This window comes from Bufo gargarizans, chromosome 11, assembly GCF_014858855.1.
Source record: "Bufo gargarizans isolate SCDJY-AF-19 chromosome 11, ASM1485885v1, whole genome shotgun sequence".
NCBI classification, from domain to species: Eukaryota; Metazoa; Chordata; class Amphibia; order Anura; family Bufonidae; genus Bufo; species Bufo gargarizans.
The window spans coordinates 33,503,564-33,528,386 of record NC_058090.1 but is presented as its reverse complement, the minus strand read 5'-3'; the positions used below and the strand labels follow the sequence as shown (position 1 = coordinate 33,528,386).

Below are 24,823 nucleotides of genomic sequence, written 5' to 3'. Positions count from 1 at the left end.
CTGTGTGTGTGCTGGGCCTAAATATATGCCAATGGACTGTTGCAGTGGTGGCTGACGTGAAGCCTCATTCTCTGCTATGACATGCAGACTGATTCTCTGCTGACATGAAGCCAGATCCTCTGTTACGGGACCTCTCTCCTCTGCCTGGGTGCTGGGCCTAAATTTATGACAATGGACTGTTGCAGTGGTGGCTGACGTGAAGCCTGATTCTCTGCTATGACATGCAGACTGATTCTCTGCTGTCATGAAGCCAGATTGTCTGTTACGGGACCTTTCTCCTCTACCTGGGTTCTGGGCCTAAATTTATGAAAATTGACTCTTACAGTGGTGGGTGACGTGAAGCCTGATTCTCTGCTATGATATGAAGACTGATTCTCTGCTGACATGAAGCCAGATTCTCTGTTACGGGACCTCTCTCCTCTGCCTGGGTGCTGGGCCTAAATTTATGACAATGGACTGTTGCAGTGGTGGCTGACGTGAAGCCTGATTCTCTGCTATGACATGCAGACTGATTCTCTGCTGACATGAAGCCAGATTCTCTGTTACGGGACCTCTCTCCTCTGCCTGTGTGTGTGCTGGGCCTAAATATATGCCAATGGACTGTTGCAGTGGTGGCTGACGTGAAGCCTCATTCTCTGCTATGACATGCAGACTAATTCTCTGCTGACATGAAGACAGATTCTCTGTTACGGGACCTCTCTCCTCTGCCTGGGTGCCGGGGCCTAAATATCTGAGAATGGACTGTTCCAGTGGTGGGTGACGGGAAGCCAGATTCTCTGCTATGGAACCTCTCTCCAATTGATTTTGGTTAATTTTTATTTATTTAATTTTTATTTTAATTCATTTCCCTATCCACATTTGTTTGCAGGGGATTTACCTACATGTTGCTGCCTTTTGCAGCCCTCTAGCTCTTTCCTGGGCTGTTTTACAGCCTTTTTAGTGCCGAAAAGTTCGGGTCCCCATTGACTTCAATGGGGTTCGGGTTCGGGACGAAGTTCGGATCGGGTTCGGATCCCGAACCCGAACATTTCCGGGATGTTCGGCCGAACTTCTCGAACCCGAACATCCAGGTGTTCGCTCAACTCTACTCTTAATGCCAGACATGGTATTTTGTAGATTGAAGAACAGCAGATGAGTGATTTAGTGATTTACGCTCATGGCTAATAGACCTGATAGCATTACACGAGGCCTTCACAAAACAACCAGACGACTTGACTTAACTGTAGGTTCCTCCGGTGCATTTTCTGCACAATGAAAAGGGATCGGAGCAGAGACGAAAAGTAAAAGTTGCCCCGTGCACACGACTGTATGTATTTTGTGGTCATACCATCCGTGTTACATCCACATTTTTTGTAGACCCATTGACTTCAGTAGGTCTGTGGCCAAGTATAGGACATGTTCTGTCTTTTTGCGGAACAGCCATACGGATGCGGAAAGCACATGGCTCTTCCATTTGCCTTCTGCATCCATATGTCCGTTCAGCAAAAAGATAGAATATGTCTGCAAAATGAGGACCACGAACCCAGTCAAAGGCTCTGCAAAAAAAAGTGGACGGCACGCGGACTACATCCGTATTCTTATTTTTTTTTATCTAAGCCTTCCTCGTTTGGCCCCCAACAGTGGCATAAGTTTTGATGCCCTATATCAGGTGGTCGTCCCTTTGCACTCAGTGTCAATGGCTGACTGCTGGGGACCACCTATCTGACAATTCACTGATGACTAACGGCATGGATAGCAGTGGAATGGGAAGTTTTTGAGAAAATAAAATAGTGCAGGAGTCATGGAAATATGGCTCCGAAGGTATAAGCCAGTTGTATTGCTTCTGAGGACCTGTCTAGTGTTAAGCGAACTTGTGTTTAAGGTTCGGCGTCTAAAGTTCGAGTTCAGGTTATCGAAGTATGCCGTTATGGATTCTAAATTCCATGGTATGGTCCGTGGTAGCGGAATCCATAACGGGATACTTCGATAACCCGAACTTTAGACGCCGAACTTAAAACACAAGTTCGCTCAACACTAGACCTGTCCTGAATTACACAGACAGCACATTGATTTGAAAGGGTAAAGCATAATTTCCCCTGTGGTGGAGCAGGGAAAGATTAAGCTGGTCACTGGGGGTCCCAGCATTCAGCTATCTTCATCAGTCCCAAATTCTTAGAAAGAAGTCACAATTATATCATACCTTACTCTCTGCTAACACATAAGAAGAAATTTGAAGTTCTGTTGGATGCCCCCCTCACGTGAGGGAAATGCATAGTGGGGGCTCAGATGGCATTAACGGACATTTAACCCATACACTATGGAAATTGCATAATGGGTCTTTCTAGTTAGCTTTGGGCGTGCAGAAGGTGAGCCTGAGAACCTGCTCAATACTCCATGGTGAGCCTTGGCTGTTGAGTAGGCCTCATGCACGCGGCCATAGTTTTGCGGCCATAGTTTTTTGGATACAGACCCATTTATCTCAATGAGGCAGCGAAAGGGGCAGACAGCTGTTCGTATCCGTAAGTCCGTTCCGAATCCCCGCAAAAAAATAGAACACTGCTTTTGCTGACAATAATAGGACTTCTCTGGGTGGGGCAACGTGCTCACAGTTTTGCAGATCCACAATAAGGCCGTGTGCGTGAGGCCTTATAGTGATACTAATGTTCTGTAATATATGGGCGTATGCACACAGCATAGTCATATCGCCGCAAAACCATGTGGCAATCACTGCCCCTTGTGACCTTCTCTACCACTGTACGTGCAGATTTTTGCACTTGGTTGGCACTGTCATGAATCCTGTGGATTCGCCGATGTGTATGAACTTGTAGCACACGGTATCGAGCCAAACAAGTCTTGCCTTGAGCATGCAGACGTCAGAGACTGGCATATTAAACCCTGTGAGATTAATCAGGATATTATGATACGGTTCTTAGAAAGCTGCACCTCGGGTACTAGACGACCTGAATGAATGCACAATCGTAAAAGCAAGATTATCGGGCTCCTCTTGTCTGGAGTCTCGAGCGTGCCAAGTACCGGTACTACTACTTCTTATAAGAAAAAATCTGAATAGCTAAAGCGGTTTATGAGATTAGAAAAATTGGTTTTTCTGTTTTCCAAAAAACAGTGTCACTCTCATCCATTGGTTGCGCATGGTATTGATCCTCATCCCCATTCAAGTCGCGCAGCCCATGGGTAAAAGTAGAGCAGTTGTATTAGCATATGGTCACATGTGACACATTTCCACCTCTGGGTCCCACACCTATTGTGAGAACAGGGCTGTCCGGATTGGATGCGGCGACCAGAGGCATGAGGAGTACGGAAACAGCTGAGTGGGCTGTCCTAGACTGTTTCCGTAACTTCCATACAAGTGACCGAAACAGCATTGCGCAGCCGGCTCTGCTGTTTCCGTAGTCCTGAGCACTTCTGGACACCGCATCCAGGGTAAGGCCTCCTGCACATGACCATTGTGTGCATCCGTGGCCGTTGTGCCGTTTTCCGTTTTTTTTCGCGGACCCATTGACTTTCAATGGGTCCGTGGAAAAATCGGAAAATGCACCGTTTTGCAGCCGAGACCGTGATCCGTGTATCCTGTCCGTCAAAAAAATAAGACCTGTCCTATTTTTTTGACGGACAACGGTTCACGGACCCATTCAAGTCAATGGGTCCGTGAAAGAACACGGATGCACACAAGATTGGCATCTGTGTCCGTGGCCGTAGGTTGCTTTCATACAGACGGATCCGAAGATCCGTCTGCATAAAAGCTTTTTCAGATCTAAGTTTTCACTTCGTGAAAACTCAGATCCGACAGTATATTCTAACACAGAGGCGTTCCCATGGTGATGGGGACGCTTCTAGTTAGAATACACTACAAACTGTGTACAAGACTGCCCCCTGCTGCCTGGCAGCACCCGATCTCTTACAGGGGGCCGTGATCAGCACAATTAACCCCTTCAGGTGCGGCACCTGAAGGGGTTATTGTACTATCATATCCCCCTGTAAGAGATCAGGGCTGCCAGGCAGCAGGGGGCAGACCCCCCCCCCCCCTCCCCAGTTTGAATATCATTGGTGGCCAGTGCGGCCCCCCCCCCTCCCTCCCTCCCTCTATTGTAATAATTCGTTGGTGGCACAGTGTGCGGCCCCCCGCCCCCCCCCCCTTTCCTCCCTCTATTGTAATAATTCGTTGGTGGCACAGTGTGCGCCCCCCCCCCCCTTCCTCCCTCTCACACTGTTCCACCAATCTATTATTACAATAGAGGGAGGGAGGGGGGGGGCCGCACTGGCCACCAATGATATTCAAACTGGGGAGGGGGGGTGCCGCACCTGAAGGGGTTAATTGTACTATCATATACCCCTGATCTCTTACAGGGGGATATGATAGTACAATTAACCCCTTCAGGTGCGGCACCTGAGGGGTTAATTGTGCTGATCACGGCCCCTGTAAGAGATCGGGTGCTGCCAGGCAGCAGGGGGCAGTCATGAACAGTTTGTAGTATATTCTAACTAGAAGCGTCCCCATCACCATGGGAACGCCTCTGTGTTAGAATATACTGTCGGAAATGAGTTTTCACGATCTAACTCATATCCGACAGTATAGTCTAACATAGAGGCGTTCCCATGGTGATGGGGACGCTTCAAGTTAAAATATACCATCGGATTGGAGAAAACTCCGATCCGATGGTATAAAAGGGACTCTAGACCTTACATTGAAAGTCAAGGGGGACGGATCCGTTTGAAATGGCACCATATTGTGTCAACGTCAAACGGATCCGTCCCCATTGACTTGCATTGTAATTCAGGACGGATCAGTTTGGCTCCGCACGGCCAGGCGGACACCAAAACGACTTTTTTTTCATGTCCGTGGATCCTCCAAAAATCAAGGAAGACCCACGGACGAAAAAACGGTCACGGATCACGGACCCAGTTTTTGCGGACCGTGAAAAAATACTGTTGTGTGCAGGAGGCCTAAAATGGCCCCATTCTAGAGATATTTTTGAGTCTCAGACCTGCCATGAATGTCTGTTGATGGAAATAACCCTTTAAAAATAACTCGGAAATAATCAAATCACTCATGGGCCCTTTTTTATTTTGGGGAGAAAATGCTCTTTAAAGGCTATGTACACCTTTGAGGGCTATTTATTTATTTATTTTTCGGATTACATTTTACTCATTTTGAGCTAAAAATAATTTTTTCAGTTTGTCTTTATTAAAAATATTCTGCGATTCCGTCACAAAGGGTTAACTGTCTAGCTATATGAATGGTATTTTCGCCTTGTGCCGCTCATCTAATAGCCCTTATCTTTATATTACTAAGAGGTCATAAACACTTATTTAAGCCACATTTTTATCAGTAGGATAAGTATTGAGCTATGATGAGTGTTTATAAGGTCAGAGATAAGGAGCTGTCAGCTGTGCTGCCTGACAGAACAGAGTAACAATACAGATCCTGCTTCTAGAGAATCTCAAGGCTGTACAGAGAAATGGGGCTCAACATTTTTAATGAAGACTAATTGAAAAAAATGATTTTTGCTCAAAATCAGTGCAATACAATATATATAAAAAAAAAATGCCCCTAAGGTTACATAGCCTCCAACGTCCTTCACACATGAATTCTGTTTTGCTTTTTTTTTTTTGTGTGTCTTATGCATTGTTTAATGGCTTTTTTAGGCTACTTTCACACTTGCGGCAGTGTGATCCGGCGGGCAGTTCCGTCGTCGGAATCTGGCCGCCGGATCCGCCGATCTGCCACTGACTGAAAGCATTTGTGAGACGGATCCGGATGCGGATCCGTCTCACAAATGCATTGCAAGGACGGATCCGTCTCTCCGCTTGTCATGCGGACCGACGGATCCGTCTTGTACATTTTTCTCATTTTTACCGATATGCGCATGCCGGAACGACGGATCCGGCATTCCGGTATTCTGAATGCCGGATCCGGCGCTAATACATTCCTATGGGAAAAAATGCCGGATCCGGCGTTCAGGCAAGTCTTCAGTTTTTTTTCGCCGGAGAGAAAACCGTAGCATGCTACGGTTTTCTCTTTTGCCTGATCAGTCAAAATGACTGAACTGAAGACATCCTGATGCAAACTGAACGGATTACTCTCCATTCAGAATGCATGGGGATAAAACTGATCAGTTCTTTTCCGGTATAGAGCCCCTGTGACGGAACTCTATGCCGGAAAAGAAAAACGCAAGTGTGAAAGTACCCTAAGTGACTTCTTTTCCCTATGGACAAGAGTAGAAAAAACACCTGTAAAAACACCATTGCTGCAACATGCTGAGCTTAAAAAAAAATCTCAGCGGACAAAAAAATAACGTACCTCTATGAAAAAACGCTTCTGGAGTTGGTGCATTTCCTGCAAATAAAACGCCAAAACACATGTAAAAAAGTCAAGAATGTAAAAAAAAACATGGCTGCCCCACCTGTTCACATGTTGTGTGCAGTATTGCAGCACTATTCACTTCAGTGCCTACCTGCAATACCAGACATAACCCCATGGCGAGCGGTGGCGCTGTTTCTGCAAGAAGGTAACCATGTACAACCCCTTTCGCCCTGCAGATCGGAATAGCCTACTCTGCACCTAACAGAGGAGAAAGCCTCCTCTCAATGACTAACAGCCTAGTTCACACTGCAGGTAGCGAGCGCTCATGACCTTGGCTCCCAGAGCTGCTGATGACATTTCTCCAGAAATCCCTTCACATCTTTGGAAAGACTTGAATGCATTGTTAGTAACTTAGATGTTTTCTCCTGAACTGTATGACTGGCAATCTGATGGCAGCCTGGCTTTGCTGCTGGAGCCTGTGATGGGCTTACTTAATCTGTGCCATGTCATATGAGCAGGTCTGACTCCCGGATCCGTCCCGTCACTACCGAGAAGCCCCCCGTTTGTCAGAGGTTAGATTCCTAGCAGCAGATTTTTTCATGTGGTTTGGCAAAGATGGGCTGTAGCTTCTTATTGCTAAAGATGGGAATGTGGTGGCTGCGGTACAGAGCAGTGGTCTGCAGCATGGTACTCTTTAGATGCTGCGAAAGGACAACTCTCATCATGCGCTGACAAATCTGAGGCTGCAGCCTATTCATCTGCCGTCAGAACTAATGAATTATATGTCGAGTTAAAGACCTTGGCGCCGGGCGCAGGTTGCCAGTCCCAGATTTTTACTTTTTTTCTGGGACATCATATCCCAAAATCACAGACAGACAACATTTTTAAAGGAGAAATTGGAAAACCATAATGAATGATAGTATTTATAAGTAATACAGGTCTGTAGCTCAATATACGGCTAGGAACTCATTACCAGCTTTTACCTGTGAGCTGTATAAGGACTCGTTCACACGAACGTGTGCTGCCCGTTGCCGTATTGCGGACCCTGCAATACACGGGCACCGTTCTGTGTGAATTCCACATCACGTTCCCTTCAATAGGTCCGCAAATATGCGGAACGGAAGCACGGACCGGAACACTACGGAGTGCTTCCTGGGGTTCCGTTCCGTGCTTCTGCACCGCAAAAAGATAGAACATGCTCTATCTTTTTGCGGAACGGAGGCTGCCCCACTGGACGGTGCCCGTGCATTGTGGTCCGCAATTTGAACAAGCCCTAATGATGATGATTACCACCAAAATAATCTAATACCACCAGCCTCAGAAAAATTACGGACACAGGAAAAAAGTGTCCTTTTTTTTATGGACTGTCTGGACAGTTGGCAACCCTGACCGGGCGTTCTTCCAATAAGTTGATAAAAATTATTTTTAACTGTTTTATCGAATTGTTAGCTTTTTTTGTGGGGGGGGGGGGAGCTGGGTGATAAACTAATATAATCGTCATTACATCTGTCACAAGTGAATGTTGCAGTGGTAGTCATGTTTTTTTGGGGGGGTTTTGGGCTGTCTTTCTAAGGGCACCTTCACTTGCTGAGGATTTTGTTGCAGAAAATTCTGCGACTGAAAATCGGTTCATTCATTTGAATGGGGCTGAGAGCACATGGCTTTCTGTAAGCCCCCATTCAGGTGCATGGGACTGATTCTCTGCAACTAATTCTGCAGCGTCTGCAGGCACCCTTAGGCCAAGTTCACACTTCAGTTATTTGATCGGTTATTTCCATCAGTTATTGTGAGACCAAAACCAGGAGTGACGCCTACTCAGAGATCAGGTATAATGGAAAGATTTGCTTGTTCTGTATTTTTGACCCGCACCTGGATTTGGCTCACAATAACTGATGGAAATAACTGACCGAATAACTGAAGTGTGAACTTGGCCTCAGAATGGTGGCAGCTAGAGAGGACGCTGTTGAAAAAGCTCCCCCTGCCTCTTGATTGACAGGGCCAGACATCTCAGCCGGCCCTGACAAGCTCACTCCTGCGCCATTGCTCTGAGTAGCAGCGCAAGCGCAGAGGCTCTGCTTCCGCTACCCGGAGCATTGGCTGTGTTTGTACTGCTCTGGATCCGCAAAATACGGATACCGGCCATGTGCATGCTGCAACTTCTTTGTAGAAATGCTTATTCTTGTCCTTAAAACAAATAGGACATGTTTTATAATTTGCAGAACGGCCACATGGATCCAGAGAAGCAGAGGGATGACATTCGTGGTCTGTCTGCATGCAATGCACAAAAAATGCATATTGGACACGGACCCAATATACGAACATGTGCATGAGCCCTGTGGGCAATCACTGCCACAAGTTTTCAGTTTCCCTATAGTGCCACCACAGGAAAAATGAAGTATTACACAAAAGAACGGTACCTATACCTATGCGCTCTTTGGACATATGGAGGTAATAATTTGGACATGTGGCTATGATTTATAGGGACACAAACTTGGATTATCTCTTTAGAGCTAACACCACAAGGTACTTTTCCAGTTAAAGGGGTTATCCAATTTTACGAACCCCCCCTACACACACACACACATGTCCCAGACCCCTCACCGGTAATATACTTACCTGGCTCCCCGCACTGCTCCTGGTCCCCGCACCGCCGCTGCTGCTTCTCCCTGCACACGGACGAAAATTTCCGATGTCAGGGGGGAAGCAGCCAATGGCAGATGGGGACGAGCCTCCCTAGTGTCACCCGCGATGCTAGGGAGGCTCGTCCCCGCCTGCCATTGGCTGTTTTCATCCGTGTACATCGAGAAGCAGCAGCGACGGTGCTGGGACCAGATGCCGCGCGGCGAGTGGGGTAGGTATATTACCGGTTAGGGCCCGGCACATATGGTGGGGAGTTTCTTGAAATTGGATAAGCCCTTTAAAGGGAACTTGTCACATTCATTTGTTTTAATTCCTGTGACAGGTTCCTTTTCTGGAGTTTGCAGGAATGCCGCCCAGCTCTACAGGGGGTTTCCGCTTAGTGTCAAGACAATACGGTGGGAATGAAAGGACGACAATGGCGTGTTTGCTTGTCGCAGAGGTGTGCGTTTCTATGTAGAGATCTCCTTTGTTAGTAACTTCTACAGCATTGAGCTTTGTGCTTCCTCTGCTGTCACAACGTCGGTGTGGCCCTGTCAATCAAGAGGCTGGGGGAGCTTTTTCACCAGCGTCCTCTCTAGCTGCCACCATTCTGAGGCCAAGTTCACACTTCAGTTATTTCCATCAGTTATTATGACCACCACGTTGCTACTACTTCAAAATGTAGATCATATCCTAGAAACAATCAATTTTCAACCATGTTGCTGATTTCAGATCTCCCAGCATATCCTGCTGGCTCAGTGTCTGGGCTTGCCCTGCTGATTTTTCCTTCAGTTCGCTAACAATAGGTCCACAAAATATGGATCCATTCCATGTGCATTCCACGTTTTTCTCACTCCCATTAATAGAAAGGACTGTTCTTCTTCTTTGCAGTGCAGACAAGAATAGGACATGTTCTATCACAGATCTGCAAAAAAACACAGGTGTGTGCATGGCCCCATAGAAATGAATGGGTCCTTGTGGTGCAGCAGTGAAAAATATGGCCGTGCAGTGAGGCGTTACAGTACACTTTTTATACCAGACGCTGCAGAGGAATTTGATGCATTGGCATCACTAATGTCATGCACATGCTGGGATTGATGAAATTGAATACAGACCTTATCTGGAGCGATATATAGCGCAGCTACAGGTTTTCCAATTGGCTGCTCACCCATCGGCTCTTCCCAGATTGAGTGGAAACATGAAGGAGGTGAGTGAGGTATTAGAGGGGTTCTCTCACTTAAGCAAATGGCATTTATCATGTAGAGAAAGCTAATACAAGGCACTTATTAATGTATTGTGATTGTCCATATTGCTTCCTTTGCTGGCTGGATTCATTTTTCCATCACAGTATACACTGCTCGTTTCCAGGGGTTACGACCACCCTGCAATCCATCAGTGGTGGTCGTGCTTACACACTATGGGAAAAAGTGCTGGCCTCTCCGGTGGCCGGGAGCGCGGGGCCGTGCATAGGCATGCCTGCGCAGCAGATCCTGTCCCAACCACCTCGTATCTGCGCTGCAGCAGTGACCGTAACCCCTGGAAAGGAGCAGTGAAAATGACAATACATTACAGCAGGCATGCTAAACCTGCGGCCCTCCAGCTGTTGTAAAACTACAACTCCCACAATGCCCTGCTGTAGGCCGATAGCTGTAGGCTGTTTGGGCATGCTGGGAGTTGTAGTTTTGCAACAGCTGGAGGGCCGCAGGTTGAGCATGCCTGCATTACAGGATACATGCCATTTTCTGAAGGGAGACGACCCCTTTAATAGGGTGGACACTGTATACCTGGCAAAGGACTGCCTATAGGTGCATCTGACAATGGAGTCTATAGCGCCCTGGGACAGTTATCCCCCAGAAAAACTGTTACAGTCCCATTGACCATAACCACCCAAACAAGGCCCAAAACAGACCCCCTAAGTACGCACAGCCCCTAAATGACTACAGTGCCCCCAGAGCAGCCCTCACCTCCTAAACAAATACAGTCCTGGAAAAGGACTGCCTATAGTTACGCTGGACAACGCAGTCTATAGGGCCCTGGATGGGTTATAGATTATACTGGATATAAATCTTAGTTTTTTTTGGTTGCTGCATCTATTATGTTACTTGCATAAATTTGTAATTGGTGAAAGCTCGTTGCCTCTGGCACAACATCTTTGCGTTATGGATTTTGTCACCCTGTCTCGAAATCCTGCATTTGTCTATTCCCGGTCATTCATATTTAATAATAAGGTATTTACTAGCATCTAAACTGGGGTCGCACACGTTTACTGTGGCTAATGAATTACTGCCATCCAGGTTTTCAGCTGCTTAAGATTTCTGTAAGACTTAGATCAGTAGATGGCGACTCGCTATTTATATCATTGTTACATAACCAAGTAATACTCTTTAAACCCATCCTTTATGGCTCCATCTGTGATGATTTCGTTTTCTAAACCAACTGCATATCTTACATTTCATGCTACGCTCCATTCACACAATCCTAACAGACTGCAGGCGATGGCTCGCTTCCATAGCCTAGATAAGAAGAAAACATCTAGAAATGTAATGTCTCTAGTGTAGAATGAGAATTGCAGGAAAACAGACCTCGTTCCAGTTGTAAAACGGCGGCAACCATAAATGGTGCCTATATTTTACTGAAGACATCTGCAGTAGCGGAGTAAGTAGACCATATGCCCTGCCACCCACACCCTACTTTCATCTTTCCGTGCTAGCATTGTGACTGTTACCATTCTCCTAGCAGTATCCTAGTATCACATCATGTACAGACAAATCATTTTGACAAGGGGAATGGTAACACCCAGTTGTCAGTTAGTCCTGAGCTTCATGCAGACGTTTTGTGGACTACCAGAATTCACTTTAACAGACAGGTCAGGAGAGTTGACAGCTCCTCTTTAAATCCAGTGACTCACAATTGACCTTTCCTCCAACTTTAGATGTTCTCTTTCCTTTTCTTCTCCATCTGGCCCAGACTGTCATGACAACTTCTCCTGATAATTGCAGAGTTTACTGCAGAGACATCCATCCCAACCCTTGCAACACAAATAAATGTTGGCCCCTAGACAAACTCCCAGAATAAATACAACCCCCTTAAACACTTAAACACTTAAACAAATGCATAAACCATGACCCCAAAACGATTACATTCCCCAGACCAGAACCTCACCCCAAATAAAGATCGCAAAACCGACACCCTAAATAAATGCAGAGATTCTAAACGACTACAGTCCCCAGACCAGAACCCCCCAAACAAAGATCTCAAAACAGACCCCCTAAATAAATAGTCCCTAAACTATTATGATCCCCAGACCAGCCCCCCTCCCTAAACAAATACAGACTAAAGAATAGACCACTGAGCAGACCCTTTTAAATAAATACAGACCCTCAATCCAGACTCCAACCCCCTAAATAAACGCAGACTCCCAAACCAGATCCTAAGGGCAGAAACCCCCCCCCCCCCCCTTAAATAATTTTAGATGCAGACCCCCTAAATAAATTCATATGTGGTAGATCAGATGATATCCCCTCATCTCCTGGCAAGAGATGAAGGAATATATCAAAATCTCTCATAGCTTCAAGCCCCACCACCTTGATCCATTTCCCGAATAATCTCTTACCTGTGGAATGTTTTTCTTATTTTCCGTACTGGTATGATTGCTCTCAAGCAGAGGCATCTGTTTGGCTTTAGACACAGGATGTTGTCTCAGCCTCAGCTTCCTCTGCCAGTTCTGATGTCAACTATAGCAACCTAAAATGCTGGCAAACCATGATGCAAGATTGAGGAAAGGTGCATATAAAAAAAGAGCATTCTCATTTCACTGAGTGCCCTTAAAATTGCAGGTTACTGTAGCCAATCCTTCAACATTTTGGAATTTAAAGACCATGGATACCATATGGATCGACATTTTTATTTTATTGAATTGCATGCATTATGGATTAAAAAATATTTTAAAATGTTGAAGCATTTGGCCTCTGGAGCTTACATGTATTGCAGTACAAAGCAAGCTGCAGAATTCCTAAACCCATCAGACCAGCTCTCTTATGATTTGGTCTCCAGCTACTCTTGTTTGCTCCTGAACGATCATTTAAGCTGAATTATGATCTAATTAAAGTTGATCAACTTCGTCTTAGATAATTGTCCAAGACGGGGCGGAGACTAAGCCATCGGAGAGCTGTCTGATGGATTTATCACAGAACGGCATTGAGCAGCTTGCTATGTATTTTAATGCATGCAAACTGCAAAAGCCAAACAGTACAACATTTTTAACGTGTACCTATCCTTTTTACGAACTTGTCAGAAGGTCTGAATAGTGAGGTCTAGGTGTCAAGACCTGCTAAAACAAAGGGGAAGAAGTGCTTAGATAAGTGGTGTGCCTCTTCGTTTCCAAGTTGAGGATACGGCCACATGGTCAGGTTTATGCATGGAGTTTTGGAAGCTAAAATCATAAGTGAATAAAAAAAAGGAGAAAAGTCCTATCTGTCCTTTATTCTTTCTCTCCTTTTATGATCCACTCCTGATTTTGGCCTCCAAAGCTGCATCAATATACAGTTTCCTGGCCTTCTAAATAGCTTCAGATTTTCCTCCTTCCCTGACAACATCCAGTAGAAGGATCATTGCAAATATATTGATATGTGCAACCACCACTTCTAGTTGTAGTTGCTTCAAAAAGAAAGATGATGGCCTGGTCCCAGCACTGGATCTTGGGTTTTTCGATCTCATTGAGTCTACTTTTATGGAATAATGCATTTCCTACATCATTATAGGCCAAGTGCAAAGGGTATACCTGGTCCCATTGTCAAGTCACCATGGTTTTACCGCAGAGTATGACCTCATTCATCTATATACATTATAATCCTAAACTATTCATTTGTATGATGAGGTCACGCCATCTACCATGGCTTTATGATTGTGCAAGAGACATGATGTGTCATTGCATCTCTGCAGTAATCCCATACAGTGCTTCTTTCATCTTACTTTGAAGGGTTATGTCGGCACTCTAGAGCAGGCATCCTCAAACTGCGGCCCTCCAGCTGTTGCAAAACTACAACTCCCAGCATGCCCAAACAGCCTACAGCAGGGCATTGTGGGAGTTGTAGTTTTACAACAGCTGGAGGGCCGTAGTTTGAGGATGCCTGCTCTAGAGGCTAATAGCAATTGCAGTCTCTGCCATTGTTGGGTTTAGGACGTTCGATAGGTTCCATAAATTCAGAAAACAATATTTGACCCGGGGAGCAGGGTGTAGTGTAGTATTTAGAATTGTAACCTAAAGCTCCTGGTCAGTAAACATCTATAATAGGGTAACCCACCTACCACGTGTCATTTATATGGACCCCCTTGGGCACCACGGCTCGGGTGCAACTTCTAAAGAACCTCTTCTGCATTGTGCAATAATGGAGAGTCCTGCATTTGCTAAACTACATATTCCATGAGGACAAGCAGCCACAAGGCAGCTGAGGTAATCTGCGTGACTAACGGGCACGTTATTTTTTTGCATGAGGCAGCAATTTCATGTTACACCCAGCTTCGCAAAAAAAAAAAGTTGTGTTGCTAAGGAAAAAATGATTGATGAGAAACTGGTGAGGTGTGAGAGAGATTTTCCTGGAATGCTACTTATGGACGGAAAAAGGATCCTTTGTGCTCGGGCCAAGGTCAGAGCCGCAATGCAACCCAGTGTTTCTCGAGCTTTTAGCACTGGGTTTATGTCTGGGAGATATGCCCAATATACCAGTGACCACAGACCAGAATACCATAGACTGACTGGGAGCCATTATAGAAGGGGATGAGAAATGTCACATAACTCACGACAAGCCACCTCCGCTCCTAAGCTGACACTAATGGGGGGTTAACCCATTGCAGCTCAAAGGTTTCTTTATCGTTTACTGCAACTTTTCAAGACTACTGAAAGGAAACTTTGCCTAGTTCTGCAGCCACACTTAGGCAGATTGAAAATTAGGCAGATTGATCAATTAGTAATGTGCATCAAGTCCATAAAGGCCTCCATGGTCTTAAGAGAATCTTTACGTGTATAGGGACCTGATGACTATGATAGGGGAAAAAGGATCGGCATGTTGTATTTCAATCCCCGATCCTTTTGTCTGGCAGCGGCTTATTCCCCTATTACCATAGACAAACTCAGCAGAACAGAGCGGACATGTGTATGGGGGAGTCAGGAGAAGTAGGCTTTGACCGACAGCGATCACTTCTCCCACCCTACACTTTTGAAGTTGAAACCCTAAAATGCTCTCTCAGAGCTATGAGCTATATGTACTAAAATTATAAAATCTCTTTTTACTTGTATCCCGAGGCTTTAATAGTAGGTATTAGCCATTAGGTAGTGCGTTTAGAACAAGTTGTAGTATTCTGCACTTCTTGTGCCATTACTGCCCAGACCTTCGTAACCACAACACATTTATTAACGCACATACACCACTCTACTACCTAAAAGTTCTTTATGGAATTATGAACATTTGTGGTTTTTGGATTGGAAGCAAAAAGACTTTTAACATTTTTGTGCCTTTAGACAGTTTCTTCCAGGACACTTCAACACTGGATGGCTCGTTAGTAGTCAGGGGGTTTATAATTGCTTTCATTTCTTACAGGGATCTGAAGCTGGACAATGTTCTGCTAGATCATGATGGACATTGCAAGTTGGCTGATTTCGGGATGTGCAAAGAGGGGATCCGCGGAGGATGCACAACATCAACGTTCTGCGGGACTCCTGATTACATTGCACCAGAGGTACCAAAAATCTGTAGTAGACTAAAGGTGGCCATACGTACATTAGATGAAAATGTATGGTGTGCCCTGACTCTCAGATCAGGCTTGCTTTAGATTTTATAGGATAGGCCATCAATATCTGATCGGCTGGGGTCCGAGACACTTCACCCCTGCCGAGCAGTTGTTTCAGAGTAGCTTTGGCACCAGAAGTCAGAGCAGGGACTACACAGCTCTATCCATTGTGTAATGGACGGAGCTGGTAACTGCAGCACTGCTCCCACTGAAATAAATGGGAGCAATGCTGCAGTTACAAGCTCCGTCTACTGCACAGTGGACAGAGGTGTAGCACCAGAGCTACTCTAAAATAGCTGATCAGCTGGAGTGCCGCATATAGAATCCCCGCCAATCAGATATTGATGGAGGCCTTCAATAGTCAAGGAGTGAACAACCACTTTAAGAAGCTGGCATTCTTAAATGGGCTAATTATGTAACCGGTATTTTACTGAGGTATCATGAGCCCACCAGTGAAAGTAATTTTGAAGGTCTACCCTTGTCCTTAAAGGGTCCTGCAAAACTCTACAAAAAGTTTAAAAAGTAAAAAATAAATAAAAAGATAAATAAATACTCACCCTGTCGATCCTGCTGCTCTCCACTTCCTGGTCACGTCTTGATATATACAGGAAATGGCTGGAAACGCCTGCACAGCCAATCGCTGGCCGCAGCAGTGACCCGTCCCAGCTGTTGATTGGCTGAGCGGTCATTTATAGCCTGTGCGTCGATGTGCCACCAGCAAGTGCAGAGCTGTAAGGATGGGAGTAGTATTGAAATGACAACTGAAGGGGAACAGTGAGGTACATAATCCCTATTTTTTTAGTTTGAACTCTTCCTGGATCTTTTTACACATATATTATTCACCCCCTTTAAATTAATTGCAACTTTGCTCTCGTCATTGTATTACAGAGCCTAATTATGAATAGGTTGTTTATGAAAAAACTCCCCAAACTTCCCTTCTGTGCATCAGATGCCTCCTTCACATGTTTGAGGATCCTTTGGTGCACCAGTAATCTTCATCATTTAGCCATTTTAATATTATTGGGCCTGGATACTCGCAGGTTGAAGATCCTTGCCATGGTACTGTACCATACCCACCATAGCAGTCCCATAAGCCATGATATATAACACATGTCCGTCCCACTGATAATTCCACAGCAGAAACCTCACTCAGTGCTGGGCAGCCTCTTGGTTTAGTTTACGTTTTCTATTGGAAGAAATTGTTCCCATTGAACAAGCATTGCCTATGTGTGGCCAACGTCAACTATTGTTTTGATGGCCATGTTCTGTTTGTATGCAGATATTACAAGAGATGCAGTATGGGCCCCCGGTGGACTGGTGGGCCATGGGAGTTCTCCTGTATGAGATGCTCTGTGGTCATGCCCCCTTTGAGGCAGAGAATGAAGATGATCTTTTTGAAGCTATTTTGAACGACGAAGTCATCTATCCAGCGTGGCTTTCCCAGGATGCTGTGGGAATTCTGCAGGCTGTAAGTCTCTTACTTATGTCTTCCATTACTCACATGTTCATGAGATGTTGGCATGCCAAGAATCTGCGTTTTCTCAGTCATAAACACAAAATTACATTTCCATTCATTCAGCAAAATTCTTTCCCTTTCTGAAGCATGAAGACCATTGATGAGGAGACACAATCTGACTCCCTGTTCTCCTAGAGAAGTGCAAGTGTTGTATATATTGCTCCCTCCTCTGCCAGTGTTGCTTTTCTTGCAGAGACTGGCTTTCCCTAAAGGCTATGTACACCTTTGGGGGCACATTTTTTATTATTGCATTGTACTAATTCTGAGCAAATTTTTTTGTAAAATTGTTTTTTATAAGAAAATATGGCGTCTTTTTTTTCTGTACAGAGCTGATATGCTCTCATAGCACCCTTTGGATTTTATGTCTTTTCCGTCAGACCAGGGGCTGAGGAGCTCCTTATCTCTGCTCTTTGCCCTTATAAACACTCATTATAGCTTAGTTCTTATCTTACTGATAAGAAAGTGGCTTAAAGGGGTTTTACCATCACACAGAATGGGGGGATATGCCCTCATTGTTTGTCGCTACTACTGGTGGAGTAGAGAGATGGAGAGACAGAGAAATAGATTGATGGATGAATAGATAGAGAGAGATATATTGGATGGATAGATAGACAGAGAGATAGATAGATATGAGATACATAAATGTATACATACATACTGTATAGATATCGATATAGAGATATGAGATTGATAAAATAGGTTGTTAGATAGATTTGAGATTTTATATACATATACCGATATGTGGGTGTGTGTGTATATGTGTATATATATATATATATATATATATATACACACACCGTATATAGATATTAGATGGAGATTACATAGATATTAGAAAGGAGAGAGATTGATATAGATTCGATAGATATATTAGATAGATGGATAGGTACAGAAATAGATAAGATAGAGAGAGAGCAAAAGATATATTAGATATAGAGCCTAGATAGAAATAACAGAGAAAAATATACATAGAGATTATATATAGAGATTAGATTTTTTTATGCACTTATATAGCGCTACTATATTCAGCAGCGCTTTACAGACATTAGCATCCAACTGTCCCAATGGGGCTCACAATCTAAAATAGATTAGTTACAGAGATGAGATGGATAGATTAGATATAGAGATTAGATCGAGAGAGAGAAAGAACGAAAGATAGAAATAACAAAGGCATAGATAGGTCGGGTAACACGCTGTCATTTGTAGGAGCCTAAGCACAAACAGAGAATTCATCTCGGTTTTTTTCTCTGCATCTTGTAACTTTATTAACTAGTGCCATAAATATCAAATTTATTTAATTTCTGGAACTGGTTATAAATGTGTCTCTTACTTTCCCCACCTGCTAAAGCAGTAACAGAACCAGTATTCAGCACTCCGGAGTGGAATTTCTTCTTCTGGAGATGTGCCAATGCAAGCTTGACTGGCATCAGAGATGAACTAGCAGGACATCTTTGATTTTATGGGGCCAGACTAATAAAAATTATTTCTTATAATCAGCAGAACTGGGAGACTCATGGATTAAGACCACTTCTATCTTGTTTATTTGTTAATGAGGACAAAGAGAGGTCTAATTTGGGAGGGTCTTGGTGTTTTGTTGTTGGACACGTATACCAGGGCTGTCTTGGCACATCGTACATAAACAGTGGAGTGTATAGAAGAGTGAGGATTAAAATAGCTCTGCCATTAAGGGTGCTACCTACAGAAGGATGTGGTGAGGGAAACATACAATGCCCCTTTGTCCTGGGTGGCAGGTTGTGGTGCAGTCCAGGTTCTTGCCACCCGATAGCAAAGAGGATGGAACAGCCAGGAAAGGGTCTGCTCACTCCAAGGACTGGATTGGTAAAGCAACACCTTTAGTGTATGTTGGGTAGGGGGGCACATAGATAGGAGCGTTGCCAAGGTCTCAAAAGATCCGGGGCCCAAGCCCCAATACATATGTGCCATATTCTCAACGTATCTGCCCTAAACACACACACACAAGCTCACCCTAGGACTAAAGACACATTTCACTTGCTGCATAGACACTACAGCGCTATATACCTCTCACATCCAGTACCTTCCAGGTGATGCCTCCTCTGATGTAGACGTTTTCTTTCCCCATCTTCTCCATTCGGGCCAGACAACTTCTTTCAACCGCATCTAGTCTCTGCAGAGTTTATCAGTCATCTTAGGCTTCTCACTTTCCTAATATCATCATCCCCCCACCCTGCTACCCCAACAGTATTATCCTGGTGCTGCCCAGAATACTGTGCTCCCCAATGCCCCTAAATACTATACCACAGAAAAGATACTGCTATACAGGTTAGTCCACCTATAGTAATATAAAAGTTATAGTTATAGCAATAATTCCCTCCCAGAGTGCTCTTCTTAGTAATACTGACCCCTACAATGCCTCCAATAATGATACTACTCCCCAAGAGTGCCCATGTTAGTGATAGTGCCCTCCATATTGTGCCCAATAATAATGGCCACCATAGTGCACCTAGCAGTAATAAGGCTCTCTATAATATAATAAGGCCCCCTGTAGTACTTATCCACTATTATAGTGTCCCCAGTAGTTATAATGTTGGCGGCACCACAGGAGGGTATCTCTGCGCGATGCGCGAGTGAGAGATTATACAAGTCTGCGGTAAAACTACAAGAATACAAATAACATGTATAAGTATTAAGCATAGCGTTGCATGTACTATAACATTACATTAACACTGAAGCACATGGCTGCCTGAGATTGCATGTCTAGGCATGACTGCTGGGCAGAACATATAATGTCCCTTATAAGACCCCCAGTGGTTACTGTCTAATGCCCCCTATAGTGCCCCTGTAGTTATAGTGCTCCCCTGTAGTGCCCCAGTAGTTTAATGCCCTTCTGTGAGGCCGCCAATAGGTATAGTACCCTCCTGTACTGCCCTAGTAGTAATAAGGCTCTCCTGTGGTGCCCCCAATAGGTATAATACTTTCCTGTAGTGTCCCGGTAGCAATAAGGCCCTCCTGTGGTGCCCCAAATAGGTATAATAGCCTCCTGTAGTCCCCCAGTAGTAATAAGGATTTCTTGTGGTGCCCCCAATAGGTATAATATCCTCCTGTAGTGCCCCAATAGTAATAAGGATTTCTTGTGGTGCCCCCAATAGGTATAATATCCTCCTGTAGTGCCCCAGTAGTAATAAGGCTTTTCTGTGGTGCCCCGTATACGGTAGGTATAATGACCTCCTGTAGTGCCCTAGTAGTAATAGGTCCCTCCTGTGGTGCCCCCAATAGGTATAATACTTTCCTGTAGTGTTCCGGTAGTAATAAGGCCCTACTGTGGTGCCCCAAATAGGAATAATATCCTCCTGTAGTGCCCAAGTAGTTATAAGGCATTCCTGTGGTTCCCCCTATAGTTATAATAGGCATAAGGCCATCCTTCATATAAGATAGGGCAAGGGGCTATCCATAGTATTCAGTATATTGGGCAGACGAGATGGGCCAAATGGTTCTTATCTGCCGACACATTCTATGTTTCCTATAGTGCCCCAGAAGGTATAATGCCCCTGTAGTTTCAGCAATACTTATAGTGCCCCCAACAGTTATAATGGCCCCTGACATAGTGCCCCCATGTAAAATGACCTCTTCAGTGTCCCTAGTACTTGCAAAGGTCCCTGTAGTTATAACCAATCTCCCAGTGGCTCCAGCAGGTATAATGCCAACATTTAGTGCCCATAGCATTCACAAAGCCCCCACTATGGCCAAGATATAAAAAAGGACTTCCCACCGCCGGAGGTCTAAGTTGCAGGCTCCTGGATCCGGACGGGCATGTTGAAGTCACTGCGCCGCCTGTGTCTTGGCGCAGGCGTGCGCGATGACCTCATCACGCCGCCTGAGACCCGGCACAGGCAGTTTCTTGGCGACCGCCCGCGCCGTTCTACAAGCAAGCGGCCACAGTAATTCAATTGTATCGCTGTTCTTAGGTAGGCGGGGCAGTTGTATAGCTACCAACCGTAACATTCGGGGCCCTGGACAAAACATCAGGGGCTCAACCCCTGCACATAGGTACAGACTAGGGTTTGGTAAGGCTGAGTTCAGATCGGCGTTCAGCCTTTCCGTTATAGGAGCAGGACAACGCGAAGGACGGATTCGGCACATAACTGAACCGAACGGAGCCTACGGACCCCATAGACTATAATAGGATCCATTAGGTTTCCCTCGGAGGAAGATTTTTGAAGCAGAGACAAAAGTCCTGTGTGCACAACTTTTGTCTCCGCTTCAAAATTCTTCCTCTGAGCGGAAATTTAACGAACCCCATTATAGTCTATGGGGTCCGTAGGCTCCGTTCGGCTCAGATATGTCCGGAATCTGTCCTTTCCATTCTCCTGCTCCTATAACGGAACAGGAGAACGGAAAGGCCGAACGCTGATGTGAACTCAGCCTAACAAGGTCCTTTAAGTTGAGCCTACAAGCCTGACATAAAACAGCAACTCAACCATGGACATTCCCTAAATATCAAATATTGGACTTTTGTAAATGCAAGCTAAGAGCTTGTTAGTTTTCAGTAGTGCTTGACATTATCTGTTGCCTTCCAAACCTTACAAGGTATGAGCCAGTCCACTAAAGTCTATGATCTAGATATACATCAGTCATTTAGAAGAGAGGCCGGAATATATATATATTTTTTGGTTCACCAGAATTGATGGCAGCATCTGTCTCGAATTGACAACTTTGTTAGGACATTATTAATGGTGGCAATCTCCTGACGGCTGATGTCCTTCAGAGAAGGTCAGCTACAGTAAGACATGCAGCTGCCGAAAATATCAACGTGCCTGGCACAGAAGTCTTTACAGTAAGGGCTTGGATTGCTGCCTGGAGAGTCTGACACTGACGAAAAGTGCTGAAAACGAGGAGTGAGAGGAAAGCTTTGTTCTTATAAGTTTCAGATGTTACAAGTAAATGCTTCATAATAACATCTTTACAAATACTGATACAAATGTTTATAAAACTTACAGAAAAGAATGGTGTTTGTAATAAATAAATAAAATAGTCTCTCTCGTTTTTTCCTTCTTTTTTTCCTTTTCTACATATTTAATATCTACCATGTAATTTAAGGGAGGCTGTGACCAGGAAAGTCACTGTAATACCAAGCACTATGCCTTGTAGGGTTAGCTCAGCTGGATGTAAGGATAGCTTTCACTTACCTGATCTGATGCGTCATTCTGGATAATAAGTACTTTAAATCCATATGTAAATGAGCAGTTAAGTGCACTGAGGGCGGGCCAAAGCTACCATAGGCACCCTTACTCCTCCTACTTCCTATGCCAGTCCCTCCCTTTCCTTCCTGACTGGTAGGTCCAAGCTCCTGTATAGTCATCCTTCCTAGCCCCTGTTAATCAAGAAGGAAAGGGAGGGTCTGGCAGAGGAAGAAGGAGGGGCAAGGATGCATGGAGTTGCTTAGGCCTGCCTCCAGGGATCTTAAGAGGGTTATTCCATGAATAATGTAAAAAATGAAAATCATACATACAGTAATCTAGTATATGAAAACCTCATTCTAACAAAGCTAGAACCAGCCCTGTACCTCACAGTGGATCCAGGGTGGCAGTGTTGTTAGTGACAGTAGAAGGATGGATCTGAGCATGATGCTTCCATCTCAGGTGAGCAGGACAGAGAAATTAGAAAAAGAGCAAACAGCAGGTGGCGCTATACTGATAGTTCTCATTGAATTACTCAGTAGCTATGATACATTTTTAATTACATACAATTACAAAAGTATTAAGATCCAGGTGCTGGATTAAAAAATGTAGAATATTTTTCATGGGACATGCAGTTTTTGTCCGGCCGCCTCTCGGCATGTTTTCCGTGCAGCATCTCCGCCCCGTCCCCATTATAATAATGGGGGTCCTGGGGCGGTACTTCCGGCAGCACACGTGTGCAAACGTTAGTGCAGATCCGGCAGGCTGTTCCCCTGCCGGACTAAGCCTAACGCCAGTGTGAAAGAAGCCTAAGTGAAAGGTATCATTACATTCAGCTGAGCCAGCTCTACCAGGCATTGTACGTGGTTTAGCAGTAAATTTTCTGGTGACACACGCCCTTAGGCCTCATGCACACGACCGTTGTGTGCATCCGTGTCCGTTGTTCCGTTTTCTGTGGACCTATTGACTTTCAATGGGTCCGTTGAAAACTCGGAAAATGCACCGCTTGTCAGTCCGTGATCCGTGTTTCCTGTCCGTCAAAAAAATAGGACCTGTCCTATTTTTGGACGGACAACGGTTCGCGGACCCATTCAAGTCAATGGGTTAGTGAAAAAACACAGAGGCACACAAGATTGTCATCCGCGTCCGTGATCCGTGTCCGTTTTTTTCCTATCATTTTCAAGGCAAAGTTGACTCTTTATTTTTCACTTTTCTGGTCTAGTGAGCCTCCAAAAATCAAGGAAGACACACGGAAGAAAAAACGGATCACGGAACAACGGAACCCCGTTTTGTGGACCGTGAAAAAATACTGTCGTGTGCATGAGGCCTTAGAGGAATATGGAAAACTGCATTAATAGCAGTGCCCTAGTATACTTTCACCAAAAATATGCTAATAATTTCAAGTTGGCCCTGATTTGACTGCACACCCCTCAAAAGAAGCAGGTTCTCTGAATATGCCCACAGTCCTGTGAATTGTTACTGGAACCCTTTCAAGGGGAGCAGTCGGCATGTGATGGAATTGTTGTCTAAGCAGTTGCCCAGTAGATATTTTAAAAGGGAATGTTTAACATAGAACATGGTGTCTTATCTACCAGCAGCTATAGAGCAGGAGGAGCTGAGCAGATCTATAGTTTTGAAGGAAAAGATTCATAAAAATGTGTATATTATTGATATCAATCCTACAAATTTTGCCTTAGGAGTCCATTGGGCGTTCCGAAATCCAGAATTATCACAGATTAAATGGATAAAATACAGGTTAGGGTCCATTCACACATCCGTGTGTGCGATCCGGAAAACGCGGACACCGGCAATGTGCGTTCCTGCATTTTGCGGACCGCACATCGCCGGCACTATAATGGAATATGCCTAATCCTGTCCTCAATTGCGAACACAGGACAGGTTCTATTTTTTTCGGGAACGGAAATGCGGACCCGGAAGTGCGGGTCCACATTTCCGGATCCGGGCAGCACATCGTGCGGCCCCATAGAAATGAATGGGTCTGCAATTCCATTCCGCAAAATGCGGAACGGAATTGCGGACGTGTGAATGGACCCTTATACTGAATTATTTTCCCCCACAAAATGACAGTACAGATCTATCTGCGCAGATTTCCTGTTCAACGTGACTCGCTCCCATTATACTGGCTGCAAGATGGGGACCAGACGTGACCTATAAATAATATTTGGGTGACTTTAGCTTCTCCCTGGACTCATTGCTTTCTTTTCTTTTTTCCTGTTACAGTTCATGAAGAAAAAACCTACTAAAAGGCTGGGGAGCTTGGAACTGGGAGGAGCGAAAGCCATCCTATGGCACCCGTTTTTTAAAGATATTAACTGGGATCAACTTAACAAAAAAGAAATTGAGCCTCCATTTAGACCAAGGATTGTAAGTATATATGACAGCCAGCATTGTCATGTCTAGATTTTATGATGGAAGCAGCAGTTA

The 24,823-nt window shown here is 44.7% G+C and overlaps 1 protein-coding gene across 1 annotated transcript in view; it reads left to right on the top strand.

Annotated features, from left to right (window-relative positions):
• PRKCH (protein kinase C eta) overlaps nt 1–24,823 on the top strand; it is a 179,666-nt gene that overhangs the window by 151,520 nt on the left and 3,323 nt on the right. The window contains exons 11-13 of the mRNA XM_044271437.1: nt 15,517–15,655; nt 16,986–17,174; nt 24,620–24,763. Coding sequence (XP_044127372.1) covers nt 15,517–15,655; nt 16,986–17,174; nt 24,620–24,763 — 472 coding nt within the window. The remainder of the gene's footprint in view (nt 1–15,516; nt 15,656–16,985; nt 17,175–24,619; nt 24,764–24,823) is intronic.